This window comes from Gekko japonicus, unplaced genomic scaffold (genome assembly GCF_001447785.1).
Source record: "Gekko japonicus isolate JY-2015 unplaced genomic scaffold, Gekko_japonicus_V1.1 scaffold1395, whole genome shotgun sequence".
In the NCBI taxonomy this organism is placed as follows: domain Eukaryota; kingdom Metazoa; phylum Chordata; class Lepidosauria; order Squamata; family Gekkonidae; genus Gekko; species Gekko japonicus.
This window is the reverse complement of record NW_015161440.1, coordinates 442548-469143: the sequence shown is the minus strand read 5'-3', so window position 1 is coordinate 469143 and position 26596 is coordinate 442548. Positions and strand designations below refer to the sequence as shown.

Genomic DNA, 26596 nt, shown 5'->3' with positions numbered 1-26596 from the left:
CTTTCCCTGCCCCTCGCAGCAGTTCAGAGGACTCTACGACCCCAAGCAAGGTCCACCCGTCGCCTCCTGGGTCACCCCTAGCCAGGTCCGAGCCAAGCCCCTGCAGTGTTGGACACATGTGCTGGCCGTGTAAGCCCAGGATTTAAAATCTATTACTTCCCACGCTGCTGAGGACTGGGGGTGAGCCAGGCCCTTATGGGTCATTGGTCACCTCTCACCAAGCTGGCCCCACATTTGCTCAGACCACTTGGCTAGAGAATTGGCCCAGGGCCTGCTTCTGCTATTCTGCCGTGTTGTTTGCTCCCTACCTCTTATTTATTTAGTTTGCGACAATATTTGCATGCTGCTCCCCTCCCCCCAAGTCAGCGGGATTCAAAGTGGCTGGCATCCAATTTAAAAACAAACAGAGAGCCACATCAATAGAAATACACACATCTTGGCAGAAGGAGGAGGAGGAGGAGGAGGAGGAGACGACTCCCTTGGGTAGTGAAGGGCGGGGTATAAATCCAATCTCTTCTTCTTCTCTTCTTCTCCATTAAAGGACTCGCAAATAGAGAGACAAAGAAGAAGGGTTGGTTTTTATACCCTGCCTTTCTCTGCCTTAAGGAGTCTCAAAGCGGCTTGCGGCCACCTTCCCTTCCTCTCCCCACAACGGGCCCCTTGTGAGGCAGGTGGGGGTGAGAGAGTCCTGAGAGAGAATAACCGTGACTGGCCCAGGGTCACCCAGCAGGCTGAACACAGAGGGGGAGTGGGGAATCAGACCCAGTTTTCCAAATTAGAGTCCACTGCCCTTTTTTTTTCTTTTCCTTTGGACAGTGGGAATCTCGTTCATCCATTCATGCGCGTCACTAATTAGATGACGAGGCATTTGGCTAGAGTCCACTGCTCCTAACCATGACACCACGCTGGCTTTATATCCCTCCTAAAAACTTCTAAGATGCTGCCCCTGTCTCCTCTTCAGGGAGCCCTTTCTACGAGGTGGGGGCCATGACAGAGAAGGAAGAGGCTCTAGAGTAGATGCCCAGCAGGAGGGCAACCTGGAGCCCTAGAGGAGAGGTGGTCCTTGAGAGTTGTGGGACTCTTGGCCAAATGCCTTGCTGCCGCCATCCCAAGGAAGAGTTACTGGCCCAGTACAGGCCCGTAGCTATGGTAGTTCTTTTTTTGGGGGGGGGGGCTCTGCCCCCATTCCTGAAGGCTCTGCCACACAAGAATTTATCCTGTAAATTCTTTTTCCAGTAATGTTAAAACATTTTTTTAAAAGGCATGTGCTCATTTAAGCAGAGTGGGGTGCTGTAGTTGACTAATCCCCACACTGAGCAAGGGGGTTGGAGTAGGTGACCTCTAGGATCCCTCCCAACTCTGTGTCAAGAAACTGGTCTCCTTTAAGACAGCTTTTCCTCTCTAAGTGTTAGCCTTCTTGACTACAGAAGAAGAAGAAGAGAAGAGAAGAGACTGGATTTATACCCTGCTCTTCACTACCCAAGGGAGTCTCAGAGCGGCTTACAAACTCCTTCCCCTCCCCACAATAGCCACCCTGTGAGGTAGGTGGGGCTGAGAGAGCTCTGACAGGAACTGCTCTTTTTCAAGAACAGCTGTGCCAGAACTATGGCTTGCCCAAGGTCATCCAGCAGCTGCGAGTGGAGAAGTGGGGAATCAAACCCGGTTCTCCCAGATTGGAGTCCGCGCACTTAACCACGACACCAAATTGGCTCTCTATAGAAGTCATCACCTCCCAATTGCTAGCTTGTTATCAGAATTGTTGCTTTGGCTGGCAGAAGTGGTTAACTTGCAGCGGGTGAGAACGGTCATGTAAAGTGGTTGACAACCTGCAATTTAGAAATCTCTCCTGGTAACAGCTTTCTCTTTCTGGTAATGGCTTTTCTTCCTGCACTGAGAACTTCAGCCCCACCAGAAAAAAAATGCCCCGCAAGTCACAAAATCCTGGCTAGGGGCCTGACCCAGTATTTACCTCCTCGCTGTGTTGTGGTTTGAGAAGTGGGATAAGAGCTAAGGACATCGTCGGATGTTTTAATTTAAGGGATTCACTGGTGGTGGGGGGCTGCTGGGCCTCTTGACATGCAAAGTCTGAGCAGATCAACCCTGTTCTGGACAAGATATCTTCTGCGCCACCACAGTGGGTTATAAAAAGCCAAGTCTCTGACTATTAAAACTGACAGGCATACAGTATATCCCAGGAGTAAAATGCATCTCAATGCCACATCTTGGCATCTCAATGACTCCCTGAAGAAACCATTAAGAAGCCAATAAGAATAAGAAGCCAATTGATGACACTAAGAAAATAAGATGGCTAATATGTATTCGAAGGCTTTCACGGCCGGAGTTCATTAGTGGTTGCAGATTTTCCGGGCTGTCTGGCCGTGGTCTTGGCACTGTAGGACCTGACATTTCGCCAGTAGCTGTGACTGGCATCCTCAGAGGTATAACATGGAAATATGGAGTTCTCTCTGTGTCAAGGTGAGAAGAAAAAATGGTAGGCAGGTAATTTATATCTGCTCAGGAAGGTGGGGTAGGGCTGAGTCATATAATCAATCCATATACAATCCACATACAAAAGAACCTCCTCAGGAAAGCGCCTCCTTCACAGCCTGGGGAACTCCTACAAGATAGTGACTCAGTCCTACCCCACCTTCCTGAGCAGATATAAATTACCTGCCTACCATTTTTCTTCTCACCTTGACACAGAGAGAACTCCATCTTTCTGTGTTATACCTCTGAGGATGCCAGTCACAGCTACTGGCAAAACATCAGGTCCTACAATGCCAAGACCACGGCCAGACAGCAAATAAGCTGGCTGTTGGTGGGAACCAAATTCTGAACAGCTTCTGGTCAGGCTTGGCTGCAAAATGTTCATGACAACTTGCAGAAGAGAAAGGGGCCCAGAAAGAAAGAGGGCTCCAGCATCTCTTTCTCGGTTGGTCCGGGGTTCTGTTAATGAGCAACTAGAGGCAACCTTTAGTAAGTTACTCTTTAAAACTCGGTGGCCAATGAGATTATAAAATAACCAAGCAGGCCCATCGTCTCCCGTACCCACGGGACTTTCTGCTGGGCTCGGCGTTTCCTTTTTCATCTGTCTCCAGAGAATATGTTCATTCAACAAGAGGAGACCAAACAGATGGATGCCAAAATAGGAGAACCTGGCAACAGGCAAAAATCAATAAGTAGGGCAATTCTCTACTTTGGCCTGGACCGCTGTCCCGCTCTCTCGCGTGTCTGCAGCTACCTGCCGGGAAAACTGTTGTTGGTTTCCACTCTTTGGTGTTGGGCCAGGGTCCGTATGCTTAGCCTCCCTGGAGAATGGGTTTGTTTTGGATAGTTTGGTTTCTGTATGGGGCCAGTCACCTAGAGGTAACGGCCACGGGTTATCTTAGAGTCGGTCAGCACATATTTGTGGAAACATTGCCACAGGACCTGTGACCCATTTTAGCCTTTCCAGAATGGATCCATGCAGGGCTTTTTTTGTAGAAAAAGTCCAGCAGGAACTCATTAGCATATTAGGCCACACCCCTGATTGCACCACTCATTAGCATATTAGGCCGCATTCCCATGTTACCAGAAGTGTGGTCATCCAGCCACACCCACCTTTTGCTTCTTATTCTGTTGACCTTGTTTGTTGTCAAAACCCAGGGCTTTTTTTGTTGCAGGAACTCCTTTGCATGTTAGGCCACACACCCCTAATGTAGCCAATCCTAATGAGTTTCTACTGCTGGGTGTGGCCTGTTATGCTAATGAGTTCCTGCTGGGTGTGGCCAACTCGGGAGCTAGACGGAACTCCGTTCCTGTGCGTTCCTGCCCCAAAATAGCCCTGGATCCATGAATCCTCTGTATTTGTGTGTTAAGTGCCGTAAAGTCACTTCCGACTTACGGCCACCCTACGAATTAATGACCCCCCAAACATCCTGTCATTAACAGCCTTGCGCAGGGCTTGCAAACTGAGGGCCGGGGCTAAACTCGATCCATCTCATGCTGAGTCTCTGTCTTTTCCGGCTGCCTTCAACTTTGCCTAACATTATTGTCTAGGTTCCTTTTATGTCCCATTTGTAGCTTTGACTTTGGAACAGTCACCTGGGTAACCCATTCCATCCTGACAGTTCCCATATTTAAGAGGTCAAATAGCACCTTTGAATAGGATCTTGTCTGCCCCAAATGGATATAATGACAGAACAAAAAGTGATTAGCACATGGAATTCACTGCCCCAGGAGGAGGTGGCGGCGGCTACAAACATGGACGGCTTCAAGAGGGAGTTAGATAAGCATATGATAAGCATATGAGCATATACTTGACTATAGCTATACCGCCATCGTCATGTTAACGGTTTTAATAATCCCTGTGTATTTGATATTGATATTGATATTGTTGTTTTATCTATTGTTTCCTCTATAAGCCACCCTGAGCCTGCTTTGGCGGGGAGGGCGGGGTAAAAATCAAATAAATAAATAAATAAATAATATGGAGCAGAGGTCCACCAGTGGCTATTAGCCACAAGGTATAGATAGGAACTCTCCGGCTGGGGCAAGGGCTGCTCTGTATTCTTGGTGCTTGGGGTGGGGGGCAACAGAATGTTGGACTGGATGGGCCATTGGCCTGATCCAACATGGGCGTCTCTTCTGTTCTTATATGGAGCAGAGGTCCATCAGTGGCTATTAGCCACAAGGTCTGGATAGGAACTCTCAGTCTGGGGCAAGGCATGCTCTGTATTCTTGGTGCTTGGGGTGGGGGGCAACAGAATGTTGGACTGGATGGGCCATTGGCCTGATCCAACATGGGCGTCTCTTCTGTTCTTATATGGAGCAGAGGTCCATCAGTGGCTATTAGCCACAAGGTCTGGATAGGAACTCTCAGTCTGGGGCAAGGGATGCTCTGTATTCTTGGTGCTTGGGGGGGGCAACAGTGGGAGGGCTTCTAGTGTTCTGGCCCCACTGCTGGACCTCCTGATGGCACCGGGTATTTTTGGCCACTGTGTGACAGAGTGTTGGACTGGATGGGCCATTGGCCTGATCCAACATTGGCTTCTCTTATGTTCTTAACGGATTCTTAAAGGACCGTCAACTAGGGGCAGCAACTAAACCTGTCTATGTGCAGGGAGAATGGGCTCCATCGGGATTCTTTCAATTTCCCTCTCCGTCCATCTCTTTGGTCTGTCATTGTACATCTGTCACATCATAACAGCAACATCAACAGACAGAAACGACACTTATTTAAGCCTATGTTGACCTACTCTTTCCAAGCCAATTCTGTTCTGTCTCCTCTCGTCGCCTTACTTACTGAGATTTTGGTGAATATATAGATAAACAAGTAGAGAATCGCTAGGAAGATCTGTATCCTTTTGCCACCAAACCGTTTCTGTAAGTATTCTGGCATGGTCGTGACCTGTAAGGAAATGAGAAAGCATTGGTCAGAAGAGAGGGTGGGTAGAGATGTTTTGTGAGGAAGAACACACCAAAAGCTTGTATAAAGCTGATGTTGGGGGCAATGCTCCCTCTAACCTGTGGAGTCTTGTGAGCAAAAATTCTCCTTTGTGAGCTACTGGCATTAAAGATGTGAGCGAGCAATTTGGCTACTAGTTTGCTCTGGAGCCATCCTTCCTGAGCCAAGACAAAAATGTGTGAGCTGGAGGCTAAAAATTTGTGAGCTAGCTCACACTAACTCAGCTTAGAGGGAACACTGGTTGGGGGCAGTGTTCCCTCTAAGCTGAGTTAGTGTGAGCTAGCTCACAGTTTTTTAGACTCTGGCTCACAGATTTTTTTGTTTTAGCTCAGGCAGGATGGCTCCAGAGCAAACGCATTTATGCAGTAGCCAAATGGCTCGCTCACAACTTTCACGCCAGTAGCTCACAAAGCAGAATTTTTGCTCACAAGACTCCACAGCTTAGAGGGAGCATTGGTTGGGGGGGGCAAGTTCTGCGAGGTGCCGAGGGGCATGATTTGCAGAAATACAAGATCCACAAAGGGTTGAGTCCAGTGTTCCCTCTAAGCTGAGTTAGTGTGAGCTAGCTCACAGTTTTTTAGCCTCCGGCTCACGGATTTTTGTCTTCACTCAGGAAGGGACGGCTCCAGAGCAAACTCATTTATGCAGTCGCCAAATGGCTCGCTCATAACTTTAATGCCAGCAGCTCACAAAGTAGGATTTTTGCTCGCAAGACTCCACAGCTTAGAGGGAGCATTGGTTGAGTCCATCCCACGGCCTGTTCTGAAGCCCTGCTCTCTTTGGAGCCCTGGAGCATGCGAGGTAAAGGTACAGCAGAGAGAACTCTGAGCAGATGCACCCAGCTCCCGACTCTGTGGCTCGTAGCCGCAGTTGGTGATAAGAGACTGCAGGACAAAGGGCATCGCTGTGCTGGGGGCAGAGACAGCAGTGACCTTGTTCCCAGTCTTTCTGGAATGCCTGTTCCAAAGGACACCCCCTCTTCCTCTCATAACCTCTTGAATCCTCGCTTTAGCCAGGGGCAGATGGGCAGAGCTTTGCTTTTCATCCACGTCGCCAGACACGCAAGAACTCTTTGGACAGGCACGAGAATCAAGGCCTTTCTCATTCAGTTTTGTGCTCCTCTAGGCAAGTATAAGATGGCTCAGTGCCACGCAGTGGCCGTTCCTTGTGCAGCCAGCAAGTGTCCACCAAGCAGAGTGGGTAGAAGAATCTAATGGGAAGAGAGCAAGTGAGCAGCTTTGACATTCACATTTGCTCTGTTCCAGTTCCATCGGTAAAGCCAGTAAAGGTAAAGGTTTCCCTTGCTCAAAAGCTAGTCAAATCCGACTCTAGGGATGCGGTGCTCATCTCCGTTTCCAAGCCAAAGAGCCAGCGCTGTCCGAAGACGTTTCTGTAGTCATGTGGCCAGCATGACTAAACACAGATGCTCACGGAACACTGTTACCTTCCCACCAAACTGGTACCTATTTCTCTACTTGCAATTTCTTGATTTCGAACTCCTAGGTTGGCAGGAGCTGAGGCCAGAGATGGGAGCTCACTCCATCCTGCAGCACTCGGGTCTCGAACTGCCGAACTACAGACCTTCCAGTCTGCAGTTTAGCATCTTAATCACTTGAGCCACCGCAGCCCCACTTGCATACCCCCTTGTATCTCCATATATTTATCTACTTGTTTCTATTTACGTTATTTATAATCCTCCTTTCTCACTCAAGATGGATTGCACAATGCAATTGACCGATGGGACGTTCAATAAATAATGCAATAGGGTCAGGGTTGTAGGACCAACCAAGAGTCTACAGAGAGGACTGAAGCAAAGTTGTAGAGCCTCTGCTTGGCAGGCAGAAGGTCCCAGGTTCAATCCCCGGCAGCTCCAGTTAAAAAGGGCCAGGCAGGAGGTAATAGGAAAGACATCCACCTGAGACCCTGGAGAGCTGTTAAGAGGGGCTGTGGCTCAGTGGCAGAGCCTCTGCTTGGCATGCAGAAGGTCCCAAGTTCAATCCACGGCATCTCCAGTTAAAAAGGACCAGGCAGGCGGTGATGGGAAAGACCTCCGCCTGAGACCCTGGAGAGCTGTCAAGAGGGACCGTGGCTCAGTGGCAGAGCCTCTGCTTGGCATGCAGAAGGGTTCAATCCCCGGCAGCATCTCCAGTTGAAAAGGACCAGGCAGTAGGTGATCAGAAAGTCCTGCGCCTGAGACCATGGAGAGCTGTAAAGAGGGGCCGTGGCTCAGTGGCAGAGTCTCTGCTTGGTATGCAGAAGGTCCCAAGTTCAATCTCCAGCATCTCCAGTTGAAAAGGACCAGGCAGGAGGTGGTGTGAAAGACCTCCGCCTGAGACCCTGGAGAGCTGCTGCCAGTCTGAGTAGATTGACTGTGGTGGACTAAGGGTCTAATTCAGTAGAAGGCAGCTTCATGTGAACCAATCTTGTGGCTCTGAGATCAAACTGACAAGCAGGACTCTGCAGGCCTGAGAGGGCAAAACCGAGAGGAAGAGCAGTTGCTGAATACCCACTGAGGTCAACAAGTTAAGCATTAAGTTCCGGAAAACGTTGCTGCCGAGGAAGTGGGCTTGGGAGCAGGTTGCCGGTATCTGAGAAGGAACGAGTGGGTCTCCGGCCTTTGTACTCACCCCAGCAGCCATGTAGATGGGAAGGAACAGCCACGCCAGCACCAGAACACAGAACATGCCCTAAGGAAGGAAGGAAGGAAGGAAGGAGGACGCAGGTCAGAGGAAAGGGCAGAGCCACGCCACGAAATCAGCTGAACCCCATGTGAACAGGCTTAGGCATGCTCAGGGCCTATGCCGAGACAGAGAACAGCGAGCTCACTTTCTGGGTGCAGAGCATAAAATCTATTTATCTAATACACACATTTACATTTATTTATGGCCCACCGTTCTCACCAAGGCACAAGACAGATTGCATCAGATCTTGCCTTTTCTCCAAGGAGCCGGGGAAAACACCTGTGGTTCTTTGCTCCCTGTTTCTACCCTCATAACACCCCTGTGAGGTTGGTTAGGGCTGAGAGTCAGCAATTGGCCCAAGTTCACCCATTGAGCTCCTGGGCTGAGAAAGGGTTATGGACCAGGCCTCCCAGATCCTAATCCAAGACGCTGGCTGCTACAGCTAGCAACTACCGGAAGTCACATTGGGGTTTTTTGTGTGTTGCTCGTAGCCTTTAATATAAATTCATGGGCCCTATGGGTGTGTGCTTCATGGAATAAATGTTGTTAGTCTCTGCAATGTCCTGACCTTGATGACCCGGTCTAGCCCGATCTCGTCAGATCTTGGAAGCTAAGCTGGGTCGGCCCTGGTTAGGACTTGGATGGGAGACGAGCAAGGAAGTCCAGGGTTGCTATGCAGAGGCAGGCAGTGGCAATACACCTCTGTTTGTCTGACTTAGATGGTCCAGGCTAGCCCGATCTCATCAGATCTCGGAAGCTAAGCTGGGTCGGCCCTGGTTAGGACTTGGATGGGAGACGAGCAAGGAAGTCCAGGGTTGCTATGCAGAGGCAGGCAGTGGCAATACACCTCTGTTTGTCTGACTTAGATGGTCCAGGCTAGCCCGATCTCATCAGATCTCGGAAGCTAAGCTGGGTCGGCCCTGGTTAGGACTTGGATGGGAGACGAGCAAGGAAGTCCAGGGTTGCTATGCAGAGGCAGGCAGTGGCAATACACCTCTGTTTGTCTGACTTAGATGGTCCAGGCTAGCCCGATCTCATCAGATCTCGGAAGCTAAGCTGGGTCGGCCCTGGTTAGGACTTGGATGGGAGACGAGCAAGGAAGTCCAGGGTTGCTATGCAGAGGCAGGCAGTGGCAATACACATCTCTTGCCTTGAAAAATCCTTTTAAAAAGTCGGCTATGATTTGACAGCACTTGACACACTCACACCAATTAATCAAAAGCTTTGTGAATTTTCTGTTCATTCTGCATCATACGGTGCTAAAAATGCTTGATTTGAAAACACTGCGACATCCACAGCCTGTTTACATGCCCCCGCTGCTTCACATTTATTGCTCTCTCTGCTGGAGAAGACCCTGATGCTGGGAAAGATTGAAGGTCAAAGAAGACGGGGACGGCAAAGGATGAGATGGTTGGACAGTGTCATAGATGCAACGAACATGAAATTGAGCCAACTTCAGAGGACGGCGGAAGACAGGAAGGCCTGCCGTGATCTGGTCCATGGGGTAGTGAACAGTCCGACTCGACTGTGCGACTGAACAACAACAAAAATTGGGATGGTGAAGGAGGAGGGGGGCAAAGGAAAAATCCATGGAAATAAACCTCTCTCTGTTTCTCTCAAATATGATTTTCTGGGAAAGAGGGGGGGGACTGATTTAGGAAGCCCACCCTCTGATCAAGTTCTCCCTTTGTGTGAAGGATTAATTCCTTTATCAGGATGTCAATACTGCCTTTCTGCACAAAGGGTTATAAAAGAGGCCAGCTTTTTCTAGGATAACCTAACAAAAGATGTTTTGCCCAACAAGCAAACATGATTCACTGCTGGGCTTTGCCTTTCAGAGAGACAGCTCCCTGGTATCTAAATTCTTATTTTGAATGTTTGATTTGTGGATTCTTGTTGGGCCCGGCTTCCTTTTGAGGTGGCTGGGAATCGAATGTGACTTCGGCTAGACTCTCTCTCCCTTTCTGGAGGTAATCTTTTCAGCTATGCATGAATGATACACGACAAGACAAGGATAATTTTCTTAAGAGTGCCTTTAAACTTCATCTCCCCCTGCTGCTTAAAATGTGAGAACCTTCCTATGTAGTTGGCAATTCCATGTGAGGACTGCAGGAACGCCACTCCTTACAGTGAGGAATTTCTTTTTCACGGAAAGTTGCCTCGCTGGCTCATTTCACTGTGTATGACTGGAGGAGACCTGTTTAGCCCCAACAGAGAACTGACTGGCTGAGATATATCTGTCTGGTTTTGCTGTAATTTAATAGATTTTATTAACATTTCGATTGGGCTGTCAGCACCTTTGTGGCAAGACTGGGAAGCATAAGGCCCAGGGAATCTTCTTAGCCCACCGTGGCCCACAATCTACAGAATTGCCAACCTCCAGGTAGCAGCTGGAGATCCCCGGGGATTACAACTGATATCCAGGCGACAGAGATCAGTTCCCTCAGAGTAAATGGCCACTTTGGAAAGTAGACTCTATGGCATTCTACCCCCCACTGAGCTCCCTCCCCTCCCCAAACCTCAAATAAACAAAGTGTAAGGAAAGGCATGCCTATGTTAAGTTCATAGAACATAAGAGAAGCCATTTTGGATCAGGCCAGTGGCCCATCCAGTCCAACACTCTGTCTCACACAGTGGCCGAAAATACCAGGTGCCCTCAGGAGGTCCAGCAGTGGGAGGTCCCAATCCAAACCTGGCAACCGTATCCTACACTGCAGTCCCTCCCCACCCCCTCCTTGTTTTTAAACAGTGACAACTGCAAAGAGGAAACCGGACCACAAAATGTTTAACAAAAGATCCAGTTACACAAAGTTCCCTTTAAGCTCTGGAGTCTTGTGAGCAAAGATTCTACCTTGTGAGCTACTTGCATGAAAGTTGTGAGCCAGCGATTTGGCTACGGCATCAATGAGCTTGCTCCGGAGCCATCCCTTCCTGAGCTCAGACAAAAATGTGTGAGCCAGAGGCTAAAAAACTGTAAGCTGGCTCACACTAACTCAGCTTAGAGGGAACACTGAGTCACTAACTGGAGGGGGGGGAGAAAGCACGTGAGCTCATGATATGTTCATCTACTGCTACTAAGTAGATTTTTAATTGGTATCACTATTTCAGTTCTGTGGGCGAACCGCAGTGAAACAGGGTGAGTGACAGAACAATTTCCCCCCCCTTTTTTGAAATGAGGAAATGATAGAATTGCCACACACAAAGAATGAAAGAGACAAGACCAGGAAGCAATTAATTAACAGATTAGTGGCAACCCTGCCAGGGTTCAGGAAGAAAAGTTCACTCTCTGGCACTGAATGAGACTTTCCCCCTGGCTGTGGACTTAGTTCTGCAAGCCCGGACTCTCCTTAGAAGCTCAAAATGACTCATCTGAGGCTATCGTAACTTTGGCCATGTTAAGATAAGAGGAGAGTCACCGGAAAAGACAATAATGCTAGGAAAAGTCGAAGGCCATCAGAAAAGAGGAAGACCCAACATAAGATCCAGTTAAGGCAGCCATGGCCCTCCATTTGCAAGACCCGAGAAAGTCTACTAACGAGAGGACGTTTTGGAGGTCATTGATTCAAAGGGTCGCCATCACTCGGAATTGACCTGATGACGCTTAACATGGACACGGTTCTACATTATATGTAGTGTGCATTCAGGCATATTTCAGCGCACAACACTGTCCGTATTTTGGCAGATCACCGCAGACTGTGACAGCAGCCATGAAATTAAAAGATGCCTGCTCCTTGGGAGGAAAGCGATGGCGATAAAAAGTAGAGACATCACCCTGCCAACAAAAGTCCGCATGGTCAAAGCAATGGTATTCCCAGTAGTCATGTATGGCTGCGAGAGTTGGACTATAAGGAAGGCCGAGCGTCGAAGAATAGATTCTTTTGAACTGTGGTGCTGGAGAAGACTCTTGAGAGTCCCTTGGACTGCAAGGAAATCAAATCAGTCAATCCTCAAAGAAATCAACCCTGACTGTTCCCTGGAAGGCCAGACACTGAAGCTGAAGCTCAAATACTTTGGCCACCCAATGAGAAGGGAGCACTCACTGGAGGAGAAGACCCTGATGGTGGGAAAGATTGAAGGTCAAAGAAGACGGGGACGGCAAAGGATGAGATGGTTAGACAGTGTCATAGATGCAACGAACATGAAATTGAGCCAACTTCAGAGGACGGCAGAAGACAGGAGGGCCTGGCATGATCTGGTCCATGGGGTCGCAAAGAGTCGGACTCGACTGTGCGACTGAACAATAACAACAAAGAGGACATGTAGCTTTTTCATTTCTAAAGCAGACTAGAGCGGATCAGGGGGAAACCAAACCTAAGTGCGCAATCCAGATTCCACGCACGCTGGCACACGCAGGCACATGCCTGAAGACAGCTGAGCAGGAGGAGGGTCAGCTCTGATTTTCAGCATTCAGATCCAAAGAACAGGCACAGAAGTGTCTGGGGGACAACTCAAGACAGGCAGCAACCTTGAGTCCAGTCTGTGTTGCTCATCTCTGCAAAAGAGCCTTTCGAGTCGTGCCAGGGGAACTTATACCCAGGGGTCATTTCGTAGAAAAAGAGGTGCAGGAGCTCATTAGCATATCTCATCAGCACAACTCATTTGCATATACCACACGCCCTGACATCACCGGAAGTGTGTCAGAAGGCAACACCCACTTCTCAGTCTCCACTGGACTGTTTTGGATTGCTAGCTATTGGGGGGGGGGACGTGCAGATCTATCCCCGCAGAGGAGGGAGAGCTTGTACCTGAATAAAACTTAGTCTTAAAGGTGCCACTGGACTGTTTTGGACTTGGGGGCTGGCGTGGGGGGCTCTGCAGCTTTCCTGGATGCTTCTTGCTCTGACTGAGGGCTGCTGGGAGCAGGGAGCGGGGCTTGTCTCATGTGCCCACCCCCTGGGCTCTTTACCGCTGGAGCTCAGCTCCTGTGCGCTCCTGCAGGAAATGACCCCTGCTTATACCCATGTCGACGAGGGGGTAAGGCTGGAGCCTCACTGGAACCAAAATATCCCACGAAGACTGATTCTCATCCAGGGGAGACATACTCACCGGCCACCACACCATCTTCCCTCCAGCCAGGAAGTAGCCCTTCACGGTACTGCGCTTCGTCTTCCACATGGACTGTGAGAACATAAAAGTGGCAAATTAAAGCCCTGAAGACACAGCAACGGCTTCTCCAGCGGTACCCTGCCCAACTGGCAGAGCACTGGATACCATTTTTCGATGCTGTCTTGGTGGCAACATTTAGCCTTTTCTGATCTTTGGTGTACAGCAAGACCTCGGGGACCTGGGTACTGATTCTGTTCCCACTGTGGTGACAAGCAGTGTTCCCTCTAGGCTGAGTTAGTGTGAGCTAGCTCACAGGTTATTAGCCTCCGGCTCACACTTTTTTTTGTCTTAGCTCAGGAAGGAGGGCTCCAGAGCAAACTAATCTGTGCAGCAGCCAAATCGCTCACTCACAACTTTAGTGCCAGTAGCTCACAAAGTACAATTTTTTGCTCACAAAACTCCACATCTTGGAGCATTGGCCATGGAAGGGGGGGTAATCTCAAGTTTGTCCAAGTTCCCCATTAACTGTGGAACATCTCCATCAGCTTTAAGGTTTCTAGACTTTTTACACACGTCTTTTGGTGCAGTAGCCAAATCACCTGCTCGTAACTTTCATGCCAGTAGCTCACAAAGTAGAATTTTTGCTCACAGGACTCCACAGCTCAGAGGGAATATTGGTTACAAGCCCAGCTCCCAGTTTAAGAATATCCTGGCACCTTTGGTATCCAGATCACCCCGGGTGGGTTAATTTTGACCCACCAACAAGGGCGTCCTTGGGTGCTTGTGAGAGTAATTGTTTAGGGTTGCCAGCTAGGAAGAGAGAATTGCTCTCCCCTGACCTGCTGCACGAAAGCCTCACTATATGATCCGAAATTTCGCCCAGCCCGCAATCAAGGTGGATCCATGAGGGAGGGTGTGTGTGGCAGAAGAAGCGCATTCCTCTCTTGTTGCAGAATGGCTCACAGAACCACTGGTCTTCTGTGAAGATTTGGGATTCTGCTTTTTAGACTTCTTTTTTTTGGTATTTGTGTGTGTGTGTGTGTGTGTGAGTATGTGTGCACCTGGACGTCATGGCGACCTCTGGTGACTGACCCCTACTGGGGGTCTGCAGGATAATTCAGAGAGGTGGCCGGATACAGCCTGCCCCCGCCTCCTGACTGCTGGTATTCCAAAGAGGTCTCCCATCCCAGTACCTCGTTGCCTCTAGGCGCAACCGTTTCCCCTCCCCCCCAGAAACCCTTGTGAGCGCAGATGACCAACCCGGAAAGGGGCTGTGGGCTGAAAAGGTACTTCAAGGTGACCCAGCTCCAAGAGTGTTTCTCGTGTTCTTGTTGTTTTCTAAACTCGCTTTGTTTTCCATGACATCTGCTCTGACGCTCTTAGCTCGAATTGTCCGGTTCATTTCTCCTGTCGGTTGGTTTCAGCAAGGAAACACCTTCCTTGCTAGGGTTGCCAGGTCCAGGTTGGGAAATACCTGGAGATTTGGGGGGCTGGGGCCTGAGGAGGTCAGGGTTTGGGCAAGGGAGGGACTCAGTGGGGTATAAATGCCATAGGGCCCATCTTCCCAAGCGGCCATTTTCTCCAGGGGAAGCTGATGCCTAGAGACCAGTTTGTAATAGTGAGTGATCTCCAGCCACCACCTGGAGTTTGGCAACCTATTTCTTGCTCTAACTCCCCCCCCCCATTTATTTATTTTTTATTTTATTGGATTTGTATCCCACCCTCCCCTTGACGGGCTCAGGGCGGGTTCCAAAAGTAAAAGTGCAATACAATTAAAACCATTTTTTAAATAAAGATGACAACAAGTAAAACCATTTTAAACACAGTGTAAAATAACAATGACATAACAACACATAAGTCATAAGTACCGTACCACTCTAATAAAAGCCAGATGCTTCAGTGGTTGATGATGTTAAAATCAGAGCAGCAGACTCCTGAAGATGTTTTCTATCAGACTTGACTCAATTCTATGGGATTCACAGCTCACATAGCTCTGACTGAGGGCTGCTGGGAGCAGGGGGTGGGGCTTGTTGCATGTGCCCACCCCCTGGGCTCTTTACTGCCGGAGCTCCACTCCTGTGCGCTCCTGCAGGAAATGACCCCTGCTTCCTCTTAATAAACATTTTAAAAATTAAAAAAACAAACAGTTTTTGTTATTAAAATCTTTACATTTAGGATCCCAAGGACCCAGGCTACAGATGGAGGGGGCTCAAGGGGGGGAACGTCCGCTGCCTCAGCCAAAAGCCCGGTGGAAGAGCTCCGTCTTGCAGGCCCTGCGGAACAGTAATAAGTCCCACAGGGCCCTGATCTCACACGGGAGCTCATTCCCCCAGGCAGGGGCCAGGGCCGGGGACCACCAAAAGATGTTGATTGGTGGACCTCAGTGCTCTATGGGGCTCATATGGGGAGACGCGGTCTCAAAGGTATGCTGGCCCCTTGCCGTATAGGGCTTTCACCCATCCAGTTTGGGTGAAATTGTTCCCCAGTGAACCAGGGGGGATTCTGCCACATTTCAGACAGATACAAGCAAGCATCCCTCTTTGATAGAGAGCCAGAGCATTTGACAAGACAGTCCAAGAAATCTCCAGGTGTTTCCCAACCTGGACCTGGCAACCCTATCTGGAGCTGAACTGTAATCCCAGGGGATCCCCAGGTCCCATCTGGAGGCTGGCATTTCTAAGTGTGGCAGAGCAAGCAAGTCTAAATAGTGAATAAAATGCCACCAGGCGGGTGCCCATGTTGAGGAACGAATGTGATTGCCTCTGCCCACCCCACCAACATCTACCTCTGTGCTTGTTCTGTGCCCACAAATCGTTTGCCCTTTTGCCTAGCTGGCACGGCACCAGCGAATACAGTTGCTCAGGCAAACCAGAGTCCCTGCTTATGTGGAACCAAATCAAATACAAGCCGGCAGCAGGACTTTGGAAAGGCAGGCCTGTCAGGGCGGTCCTCTTCAGTGACGAGTTCTCTATGACCCTGCCGAGGGGTAAACCTCCCTTTCAGTTATCCATTTGCTGATAAACTCCCTAGGGTTGCCAAGTCTGGGTTGGAAAATACCTGGATACTTTGGGGGTGGAGCCAGGAGAGGGCGTGGTTTGGGGAGGGGAGGGGCCTCAGCATAGTACAATGCCATAGAGTCCACCCTTCAAAGCAGCCATTTTCTCCAGGGGAGCTGATCTCTTTCGGCTGGGGATCAGTTGTAAAAGCGGGAGATCCCCAGACCCCACCTGGAGGCTGGTAACCCTAAAACTCCCTCTCCTCTCCCTCTGACTTCTGTGGACTCTAAGCCAGACAGGCAGGCACCTAAATAACAGCCACAGGTGCAGCTGCCTGGATGTTACGATTTTGTTACAATTTTGTATTAGTTCAGGAAGGAGGGCCCCAGAGCAAACTAATGTATCCAGGAGCCAAATCGCTCGCTCACAACTTTAATACTGGTAGCTCAGAAAGTAGAGTTTTTGCTCACAAGAACACTGCTGGGGATCCCCTGCTATTACAATTGATCTCCAGGCGACCAAGATCTGTTCCCCAGAGAAAAATGGCTGCTTTGGAGGGTGGGCTCCATGCCATTATGGCCTGCTGAGGCCCCTCCCCTCCCCAAACCTTGCCCTCACCCGGCTCCACCCACCCCCCTCCGCAAATCTCCATGTACTTCCCAAACCTGAGCTGGGAACCCTATGCAGGAGCACAGCTCTATGCGGATAATGCAGCCCTATGGAATTTCAGGGGGGCCCTGCCATTCCAGGCTTCCTAACATTTATAACAATGTTATAATGCGTTTGGCTCTGCGCACTGACCTGGACAGCCAAGGCTAGCCCGATCTAACCAGACCTCGAAAGCTAAGCAGGGTTGGCCCCAGTGTTCCCTCTAAGCTGAGTTAGAGTGAGCTAGCTCACCGTTTTTTTATCCTCCAGCTCACACACTTTTGTCTCAGCTCAGGAAGGATGGGCTCCAGAGAAAACTAATTAATGCAGGAGCCAAATGGCTCGCTCACAACTTTAATGCCAGCAGCTCACAAAGTAGAATTTTTGCTCAGGAGACTCCACAGCTTAGAGGGAACATCGGTTGGCCCAGGTCAGTATTTGGATGGGAGACCTCCAAGGAATACCAGGGTCGTAGTGCCGAGGCAGGAAAGGACAAAACCACCTCTGAGTGTCTCTTGCCTTGAAAACCCTGCGGGGTCGCTATAACTCAGATGCGACTGGACCACACTTTCCTCCGCCACTACCTTTTGTCTCTACCGCGTGCATTCAGAGGGGGCCGGGGTGTGTGTGCCTTTGTGTGAACCGGGGCTGAGCCATGCAGCTCTCAAAATGCAAGATCCAGGCCTTTTGACCATTGCCTATAGAATCAGACCCTCCTATGGTCTGTGCCGGACTGGTGTGCTGAGTTGCTGCTAGAAGCCGTTTGCCGTAATATCCTGGGGTGGAATGTTTTTCCCGCTACACAGGCAGGCCATCAGGGAAGGAAAGTAACGCTGAGCCTTTTCACGGCGGCACCTCTGATCTCTCGGTAGGGTTGCCAGGCCGCCACTGGCGGGGGGTGGGTGGAAGGGTAGGGTTGCCACCCCCAGGTTGGGAAACTCCTGGAGATTTTGGGGATGGAGAGTGAGATACAATGCCATAGAGCCCACCCTCCAAAGCATCCCTTTTCTCCAGGGGAACTGATCTCTGTCGTCTGGAGATGAGTTGCCATTCCAGGGGGTCCCCAGGCCCCACCTGGAGGCTGGCCTCCCTACCTCTTGGCCAGAGAGAGTCCGTCGGAAGGGCCTGCGACCTCATTCCTTCATTTTAATCAATGGCCACCTAAAAGGGGATGACTGTGCAATAGGATTGCCTACCGTAGGTTAGAAAATTCCTAGAGATTTTGGGGGGTGGAACCTGGGAAGACGAGGGTTTGTGGCGGTAAGGGTCCTCAGTGGGGTATTATTTATTTATTTTTTAAAAAATTCCCGCCCTCCCCGCCGTAGCAGGCTCAGGGCAGCTTACAGAACATACATACAGAGGCATACATTAAAACTCCGAAATATGCTAAGAACACAGTGAAGTTAAAATCACCGTATATAAAACCATAACTACTCAGAACATAGATGTAATGACGGATGGCTGTGTTCGCTCAGCATTTGAATGGTCGCCTACCCCCTAGTCCAGGCTCCTGCCCGGCTGCTGGTCATCAGGTTTGGTGGTGATGTTGGTGTTAGGGCCAGGGCCATGACGTTCCACCATTGTGGCATTGTCCTACTGTTTTTTCCATCATATAGGGCAACTATCGCCTGGCAGAATGCGCATAGAACAGCGCTACTGGAGACCGCGCTAGAGACAGCTGGCCGCCGCACTGGGTTCACTGATCCCGTCTTGGGTGATTTATATGTAGGAAGACTAGAGCACTTTAAATATTGTAGGGTTTTATTGTGTGTTTTAATGTGGTTTTGTTTTATTGTATTTTATCTATTTAATGCGGCTTTTGCCGTATGTTAGCCGCCCTGAGCTGTAGGGAGGGCGGGATATAAATCAATCAATCAATAAATAAATAAATAAATGTGGCACCCTAATTGAAAGCCTGGTGCCAGAGGGCCCACCCTCCAAAGGAGTCATTTTCTCCAGGGGAGCTGGAGACCAGTTGTGACTTGGGGCAATCTCCAGGCACCACCGGGAGGTTGGCAACCCCACTGTGCAGCTGTAAACCCCTGGGTGAAGAAGCAGCGGTTTGAAATTAAGGCATCTGCCAGTGTACTTGTTCATTTGAACTAAGTGTTACATAGCGAATAGTAAAAGTACAGCAATATTAAAAGTACAGCGAGGTGAGTGTTGTACACCCCCAGGAGGTCTTGCATTAATCCTGGAGACCAAGAAGAAGAAGAAGAAGAAGAGATTGGATTTGGATTTATACCCCGCCCTTCACTACCCAAAGGTGTCTCAGAGCAGTGGCTCTCTTTAAATATCTGAAAGGGGCTGTCACTTGGAGGAGGGCAGGGAGCTGTTCCTGTGGGCAGCAGAGGAGAGGACTGGCAAGAATGTGTTTAAATTAAGGGCGGGAAGGTAACCGGATGGATCTTAGGGGAAACTTTTTTTACAGCAAGAGTTGTTCAACAGTGGAATCGGCTGCTGAGAGAGGTGGTGAGCTTCCCCTCCCTGGCAGTCTTGAAGCGGCAGCTGGACAAACACTTATCAGGGATGCTCTAGGCCAGTGGTGGCGAACCTATGGCACAGGTGCCAGAGGTGGCACTCAGAGCCCTCTCTGTGGGCACGCGTGCCATCGCCCCAGCCAGGCCCAGACCACCATTGAAGTGTCGAATTCTCTGCCAAATAATTTTAAGTCAGTGAAAGCATTTGGGATTGCTTTCCTTACTTTGTTTGGATCATCTTAAGTTAATGTATGAGTTGTTTTTTCTAAAGTAAAACCTCCGTATTCAGGTTAAATTGCCGTGTTGGCACTTTGCGATCAATAAGTGGGTTTTGGGTCGCAGTTTGGGCACTCGGTCTCTAAAAGGTTCGCCATCACTGCTCTAGGCTGATCCTGCATTGAGCAGGGGGTTGGACTAGAGGGCCTGCAGGACCCCTTCCCCCTCTGTGATTCTATGATTCTAAAACGTGAATTTTCACCACTCCTCCCTAAGAAACACACTGCAGCCCACAGTCATTTTTTCTTGATTCATATAAAGCACCTTTTGCTGCACTTGCTTCCATGGACCAACGTCCCACGGGGACCGTCATATCCACTATAGCCCTGACCGTCCCCGGGTAATAGACACAGATGACAGAATAAGATTTCTCTCTCACCCACAGTCCAACCGCCAAAACAAACATGAAGTACAGAACCAAGACGATGATATCCACAGACTGCAAGGTCTGTTGGGGAAATGCGTTCCAGCCGCTCGTGGTGGTTGGCACGGTGGTGGAGTGGATCGTCTCCATGGCCTCTTGCAATGGTTGCGTGCTTTTCTTCCCTGGTGCATTTATCTGTCCAAATGAGAGCGGGAGAAGGGAGAGAGAGCAAAGTTTACAAGGACCCCTGGTGCATTCCTACAGAAGACCAGCATCTATTCGTTCATCAGACTCCTCCACTTCAGGTCTGAAGTCGGGAAGTCGCTTGTCTGAAGTGCCTGCTCGAGTTTGCGCCTGCAAGAAAGAACATGCCATTGCGGTTGACGGGATGCCAAGCAAGAAAAATCAGAGTGTGCTCTATCTCCAGTTTTTAAAAGTATCCAGGCTGGGAAAGGACGGCAGAGAACAGTTACCAGGTTGGATTGGACAGGCCAGAGTTAGAGGGGGCAACAGCATGACGGAATAAGGATTTTTTTTTTAAAAAAAACAACAACACGGCTGACGGGATGCCAAGCAAGAAAAATCAGAGTGCGCGTCAGCTGGTTTGCCTCTGAGCTCTATCTCCAGTTTTTAAAAAGTATCCGGGCTGGCTGGGAAAAGACGGCAGAGAACAGTTACCCGGTTGGATTGGACAGACCAGAGTTAGAGGGGGCAACAGCATGACTGAATAAGGATTTTTTTAAAAAAAAACAACAACAACACACGTTTGCAAGACCCTGACTCAGCACTGAACAGGGGAAACGACGGGAAAGAAGGAACTTCACCTCCAGCTTTGCATAACGCCTTCCCTTGCCATTTTCATGTGTCTGTGACTGATCCGAAGGATCCCACCTCTGCCAATCAGAAGCAGTTTAGCCACCCGCACCTTCTCCAAGGTCTCCAGGTATTCTGGAGGAGCCTGGGTTCCATGGCGTTTGCTACAGGAAAGCTCCAACAGAAAGGAAAGATCGGACTTTAGTCGTTGTAGATCTTCCGGGCTGTATGGCCGTGGTCTTGGCACTGTAGGGCCCGATGTTTCGCCAGCAGCTGTGACTGGCATCCTCAGAGGTATAACACAGAAAGATGGAGCCGCTCCCTGTGTCCGTTCGAACGACTCGCACGAGCGCTTGTGTGGGAAACGGAAGAGAGAGGTTCTGCCCAGTGCCTTAGGCTAGGATCCAAGATCCCAGTTCAGAAGGAGGCGGTCCAAGACGACCCTCCACAGCGCGCTTGCACTCACATGGCTGACAAAACACAGTGGAAAGGGGAAGGAAGCAACCCTCCCGCCCCTAGGCTTGGAATGCACATGCAGGCGCACTTCAGCGACAAGACTCTGCTCTTGTTTTCTCTGCCACGGCATGGAATTTGCAGCCTGCTCCTCTGACATAGGGAGGAGCCTCATTTTCTCCAGCAAAAAAAGAAAAGTAGTTTTCACGCTCCCCTGAAAAATCCTGAGGATGCAAAGCTTCTTCCGATGTGTGTGCTGCCGGCACCTGGAAAGACACCACTTACTGTTCCATGTGCTGGTGTCCTTCTCCAGTCAACGAAAGGTCAGCAGGGCCGAGTTCCAGAGAGCAGCAGTGCCGGCGCCTGGCAGATGGAATAGCTGTCCTGGAGAATGAGCTCTTTGAAACTGCTGCCAGTTACCGACTGGGAGAGCAGACAAACTAGTTCTCCTCCTTAGGTCCTGGGGCTCAAGGGTGCTCCTGAAGGGGTGGGAGCCGAAACGCCACCCTGCAAAGTGGGCGTTGCTTTCCTCATTGGCCAGCACCTTTCCTCTGGTAGGAAGTGGCAAGAGGAACTAAGTCTCTAGAAAGTTACGGGGCTTGTCAGGAGGCTGCTGCGCCAGCCGAGACACGCTCGCCTTCTCTCCTACAAGGTAAGTTTAAAGAAGGGTCCCTTTGCTGTGTTCTCCTGCCAACCTAGCCGTTCGAAAGCAAGAAATTGCAAGTAGATAAATAGGGACCACTTCGGTGGGAAGGTAACAGAGTTCCGTGCGCCTTGGCGTTTAGTCATGCCAGCCACATGACCACGGAAACGTCTTCGGACAGCGCTGGCTCTTCGACACTGAAACGGAGATGAGCACCGCAACCCTAGTGTCGGCCTCGACTGGCTTTCGAGCAAGGGAACCTTTACCTTTACCTTGCTGTGTTAGAGGGGCTGCGGTGGCTCTAGTGGTTAAGATGCTGAGCTGCAGACCGGAAGGTCGGTAGTTCAGCAGTTCGAGAGCCGAGTGCCGCCTGACGGAGTGAGCACCGCAACCCTAGAGTCGGACTCGACTGGTTTTCGAGCAAGGGAACCTTTACCTTTACCTTGCTGTGTTAGAGGGGCTGCGGTGGCTCTAGTGGTTAGGTTGCTGAGCTGCAGACCGGAAGGTCGGTAGTTCAGCAGTTCGAGACCCGAGTGCCACCTGTCGGAGTGAGCACCACACCACTAGAGTCGGATTTGACTGGCTTTTGAGCAAGGGAAATTTTTACCTTTGCTGTGTTGGCTTTGAGGCTAGGGGGCGGCTAGATATCCAGACATTGCTGGAGACCTTCAGGTGGCTGCTGAAAGAAAGAGCTGCAGGTGTTGTCCCGGGTGTGATACTCTTCCAGTGATAGGCAAGGGGGAACGAACCCCTTTGGTTTCCATTTTAGTGAACAAGGCCGACGTCTCTGCAGCTAAATCTATCAATGTCAGTAATTTTTAAGAACAAAGTGTACAAAGGCAGTTACCTCTGGTGACAAGACACCAGGGCAAATGGCTCTCAGGGACACTTGGCTGCTGCCGTTGTCGGGAGCAGAAAGGCGGCCTAGACGGACTTCAGTCTGACCCAGTAGGGCCCTCCTCAGTTGCTTAAGGTGTTCACAGTAACATAGTAAACATTCAGCTGCTCTGAGGTCTGGATTTCACACCGAGCCAAAGAACATCCGTTGAGATATTCATTTCGATATATAGGTTTCCCTGAAACTCGGAAAGCACGTGTAGGCATTATGAACATGGAGTTCAAAGAAGGTAAAAGTGTAGGTCCTTGGCCTATCAAACCTACAGTCTAAACATTGATAACGAGGGCAGTGGAATGGCAGGCGGTAAAGTGCCGTGTTCATGTGAGGGTAGTCATCATTACAACATTACAGACCTCTTATTTTCACAGTTCAAAGTACAACACATGCTAGCAAAGTGATAAGATCCACTTCCCAATACGTTGGCAAACAAGACAGATATGTGTGTGTGGTAAATGCATTCAAGTACTTTCCGACTTATAGCTACCCCAGGAATTAACGTCCTCCATCCTATCCTTAACAGCCATCCTTAGACCTTGAAAACTAAGGGATACATAGGTAAAGGTTTCCCTTGCTCAAAAGCCAGTCAAATCCAACTCTAGGAATGTGGTGCTCATCTCCGTGTGTACTGAATTTGTCTCTAGTATATATCTAAGGGATATATACTAGAGACAAATTCAGTACACACATCGAATCCAACTCTAGGGATGTGGTGCTCATCTCCGTTTTCAAGCCGAAGAGCCAGCGCTGTCTGAAGACGTTTCCATGGTCATGTGGCCGGCATGACTAGACGCCGAGGCGCACAGAACGCTGTTACCTTCCTACCGAAGTGGTACCTATTTATCTACTTGCAATTTCTTGCTTTCAAACGGCTAGGTTGGCAGGAGATGGGACCAAGAGACAGGAGCTCAATCCATCATGCAGCACTTGGGTCTCGAACTGCTGAACTACCGACCTTCCGGTCTGCAGTTCAGCATCTTAACCACTTGAGCCAACGCAGCCCCTCTAAGGGATACATACTAGAGACAAATTCAGTACACACATACAACAGTAAGAAAACAAGGACTTCTCTGCTAAGGGATTCAGCCCTGTTAATACATTTTCTGCTTCCATGTTATAAATATAATGAGGATGAAACCTGCAAGGGATTTCTTCAGGCCACCTGGCCACATACTCTGAGGCAGTGCCTGCAGCTGAAAGATGGCACGAAGTATCCAACAAACAGTAAACAGTGCTATTTGTGGCAAAACTCCACTTAGAAAATTGCCCCAGACTTTTAGTCTGCCCACATTGGGTCGCTTCCCCAGACTAACCTCAGGATCAATGAAGATGTATCCGTGATCCACATGAGGCAGAAAATACCCCTTGAAAATATAGTTTTGGAATCACTATCCATCTCTGCCCCTGAGCCAAGCAGACCTCTCTAAAACACTGGGGAGAAATACATTTTATTATGAGGCTGAGCTTTGCAAAAAAAATCCATGCTTGGTTTCAGAAGTTTTTCTTAATTAGCAGAAGATAAGCAGGAAGGGGGAAGTCAATTGCTCCTAAGTATTGTCTATCATGTCAACGGGCTCTAGCGAGCAGCTAGGCATCAAAGCTTTGCAAATGGCCATCCTGGCCAGAGGCAGTGAAATGGCCAGCTCACACCTTGGATGGAATTTGACAGCTGGAAAGTGACAGAGACTTGGAATGCAAGGGGCTAGATGTGACCTTCACGCAGGAAGAGTTTTGACCCACAGGAGGTCAGAGAGAGGAGATAAAATCCCTTGTCACAGAAGAAATGCCCATTTCCCAGCTCCATTTTGGCTGATTCCATCTGGATGAAGGAGCTCTCACATCTGGCCTCCACCTTGAAAGCTGCCATTGCCACATGGAGCAGGCAAAGAGCTGGCTGCCCGGACAAAGACCCTAAGGTAATAGGAAGCTTTTAGATCACTATAATTTCTATGCTTAAAGAGCCTGTACAAGGACATGTACAGAATTGAGGGAGAGTGGGTCGTGTATTTGCACCTTTCTTTTGTATCTGTTGCTCAGTCCATTGCTGTGCAGAGTATGTGTGTGGTATTTTTCCTTTTAATAAATTCTTCACTTTTTAAAAAATACTGGTAGTTCTTCTCTGTACCACTTAGACCACCACCATTCGAACGGACAATTCAAAACAGGCACTAGGGGTGGGGGGGAGGCATTGGTTGCTAGATTGTTAATTCCCCCGGAGTGCATAAGTGCACTAAGCTGTCCCAGGTGGGATTTTTAATTGGGAGAAGGGAAGGGAAGCTGTGAGTGCTGGCCCTCTTGGTGGGTAATTCTGAAATTCATCAGCTGATGGCAGTTTTCCGAAGGAGAAGCGAGAGAGAACCCCTCTGAGGGTCGGGATAGCTGGGAGAGGAGTTCATTGCTGGATGGAGACTCGGGACAACCCCTGATGCCCGGATGCCTCAGAGAGCCAAAACAAATAGGAGCCGGTGGATCAGTGGGGCTGTTCCACCACAGGCATTTCTGACAACTGTACGGATGCATACTCAAAAGGACTAGATAGAATTCTTCCTAAGACCTGATTGTTTGCAGGAAGCAGCCCTGAAGATGAGCCTAACACTGGCTAGCCTCTTCTCAGGTGCAAAACAGGTGCCTTGGAGTCACTAGTGTCAGGAAATAATTCTTCTAGCAGAGACACAGATGGGATTTCCCATCTCATTGCCCAAATCCAAGAGTTGCTTGTCCTTATAGGTTGGTTACTAGAGATCAGCTTCACTTGGGAGTGGACAAGGAAGGCTTTGCCTCCTACCACAATGAACCCATCTGGGTACGGAGGGAACAGAGATGCTACATAGAGGCTCAGGTTATAGAAGAATACATCTACTGTTCAGGTAAATTCCCTGGGTCAGAGAACTTTTGAAAATTTCTGCATACCCCTCTCCCATCTTTCCTTCTGATTTTAGTTGGCAGATTCTGTTACCCCCAAAATAGAAAAAAATATTGCAGATCATTTTTTTAAAACCTAGAATCACATAAATACCTTTTTATTAAAGGTAAGGTTAAGGTTTCCCTTGCTCAAAAGCCAGTTGAATCCGACTCTAGGGTTGCGGTGCTCATCTCCGTTTCCAAGCCGAAGAGCCAGCGCTGTCCGAAGACATTTCCATGGTCATGTGGCCGGCATGACGAAATGCCAAGGCACACGGAATGCTGTTACCTTCCCACTGAAGCGATACCTATTTCTCTACTTGCAATTTCTTGCTTTCAGACGGCTAGGGTGGCAGGAGCTGGGGCCAGAGACGGGAGCTCACTCCATCGCGGGGCACTCGGGTCTCTCGAACTGTCGAAATACAGACCTTCCGGTCTGCAGTTTAGCGTCTTAACCTCTGAGCCACCAGAGCCCTTACCCTTTTTATTAGGACTAGCCAAAACAACAAAAAATACAAAGTGTTTGAATTCCAAGGAATTCTGGGGAATTCTGGGGGACAGGAAAGCTTCCAGTTTAGGGATATTCTGATGAGTCCTGTTTTCTTTTTGTAATGTATCCAGTCCAGACACGTCCAGAGACAAATGTCGAGCTTCACTCCAAGAGACAATGGACTATGCGGATCCTAGCCCGCTCCAATCAGGGGGCTAGGTTCCCGGCCGAGAGCCTATGGGACTCTCGGCCACTGTAAATAACCTATAGGGAAATAGGGGTGTGTTTTGGGTGGCACTTTCTTGGGGGATATAAGCCGGCCTGCGAGCCAGCCAAAGTCGTTTTGTTCCTGATAGAATAAAGTACACTTTGCTGAAATCACTCTCCGTTTGCGTACTTTTCACTTTTAAAGAGGCCGTTGCTTCCGAAATTAAATTTTGTCTCAGTCAGTGCCTGCGCCTCGG

The 26596-nt window shown here is 49.4% G+C and overlaps 2 protein-coding genes across 2 annotated transcripts in view; both read right to left on the bottom strand.

Moving 5' to 3' along the window:
• Positions 1-20087, bottom strand: part of SLC5A11 (solute carrier family 5 (sodium/inositol cotransporter), member 11) — a 42483-nt gene extending 22396 nt beyond the window's left edge. Inside the window, exons 1-4 of the mRNA XM_015429023.1 lie at positions 19953-20087; positions 13174-13245; positions 8074-8133; positions 5285-5389 (exon numbers count right to left, since the gene is read on the bottom strand). Coding sequence (XP_015284509.1) covers positions 5285-5389; positions 8074-8133; positions 13174-13245; positions 19953-20087 — 372 coding nt within the window. The remainder of the gene's footprint in view (positions 1-5284; positions 5390-8073; positions 8134-13173; positions 13246-19952) is intronic.
• Positions 20088-20212: 125 nt separating this feature from the next.
• Positions 20213-26596, bottom strand: part of GRID2IP (glutamate receptor, ionotropic, delta 2 (Grid2) interacting protein) — a 113362-nt gene continuing 106978 nt past the window's right edge. The window contains exon 25 of the mRNA XM_015429022.1: positions 20213-20291. Coding sequence (XP_015284508.1) covers positions 20213-20291 — 79 coding nt within the window. The remainder of the gene's footprint in view (positions 20292-26596) is intronic.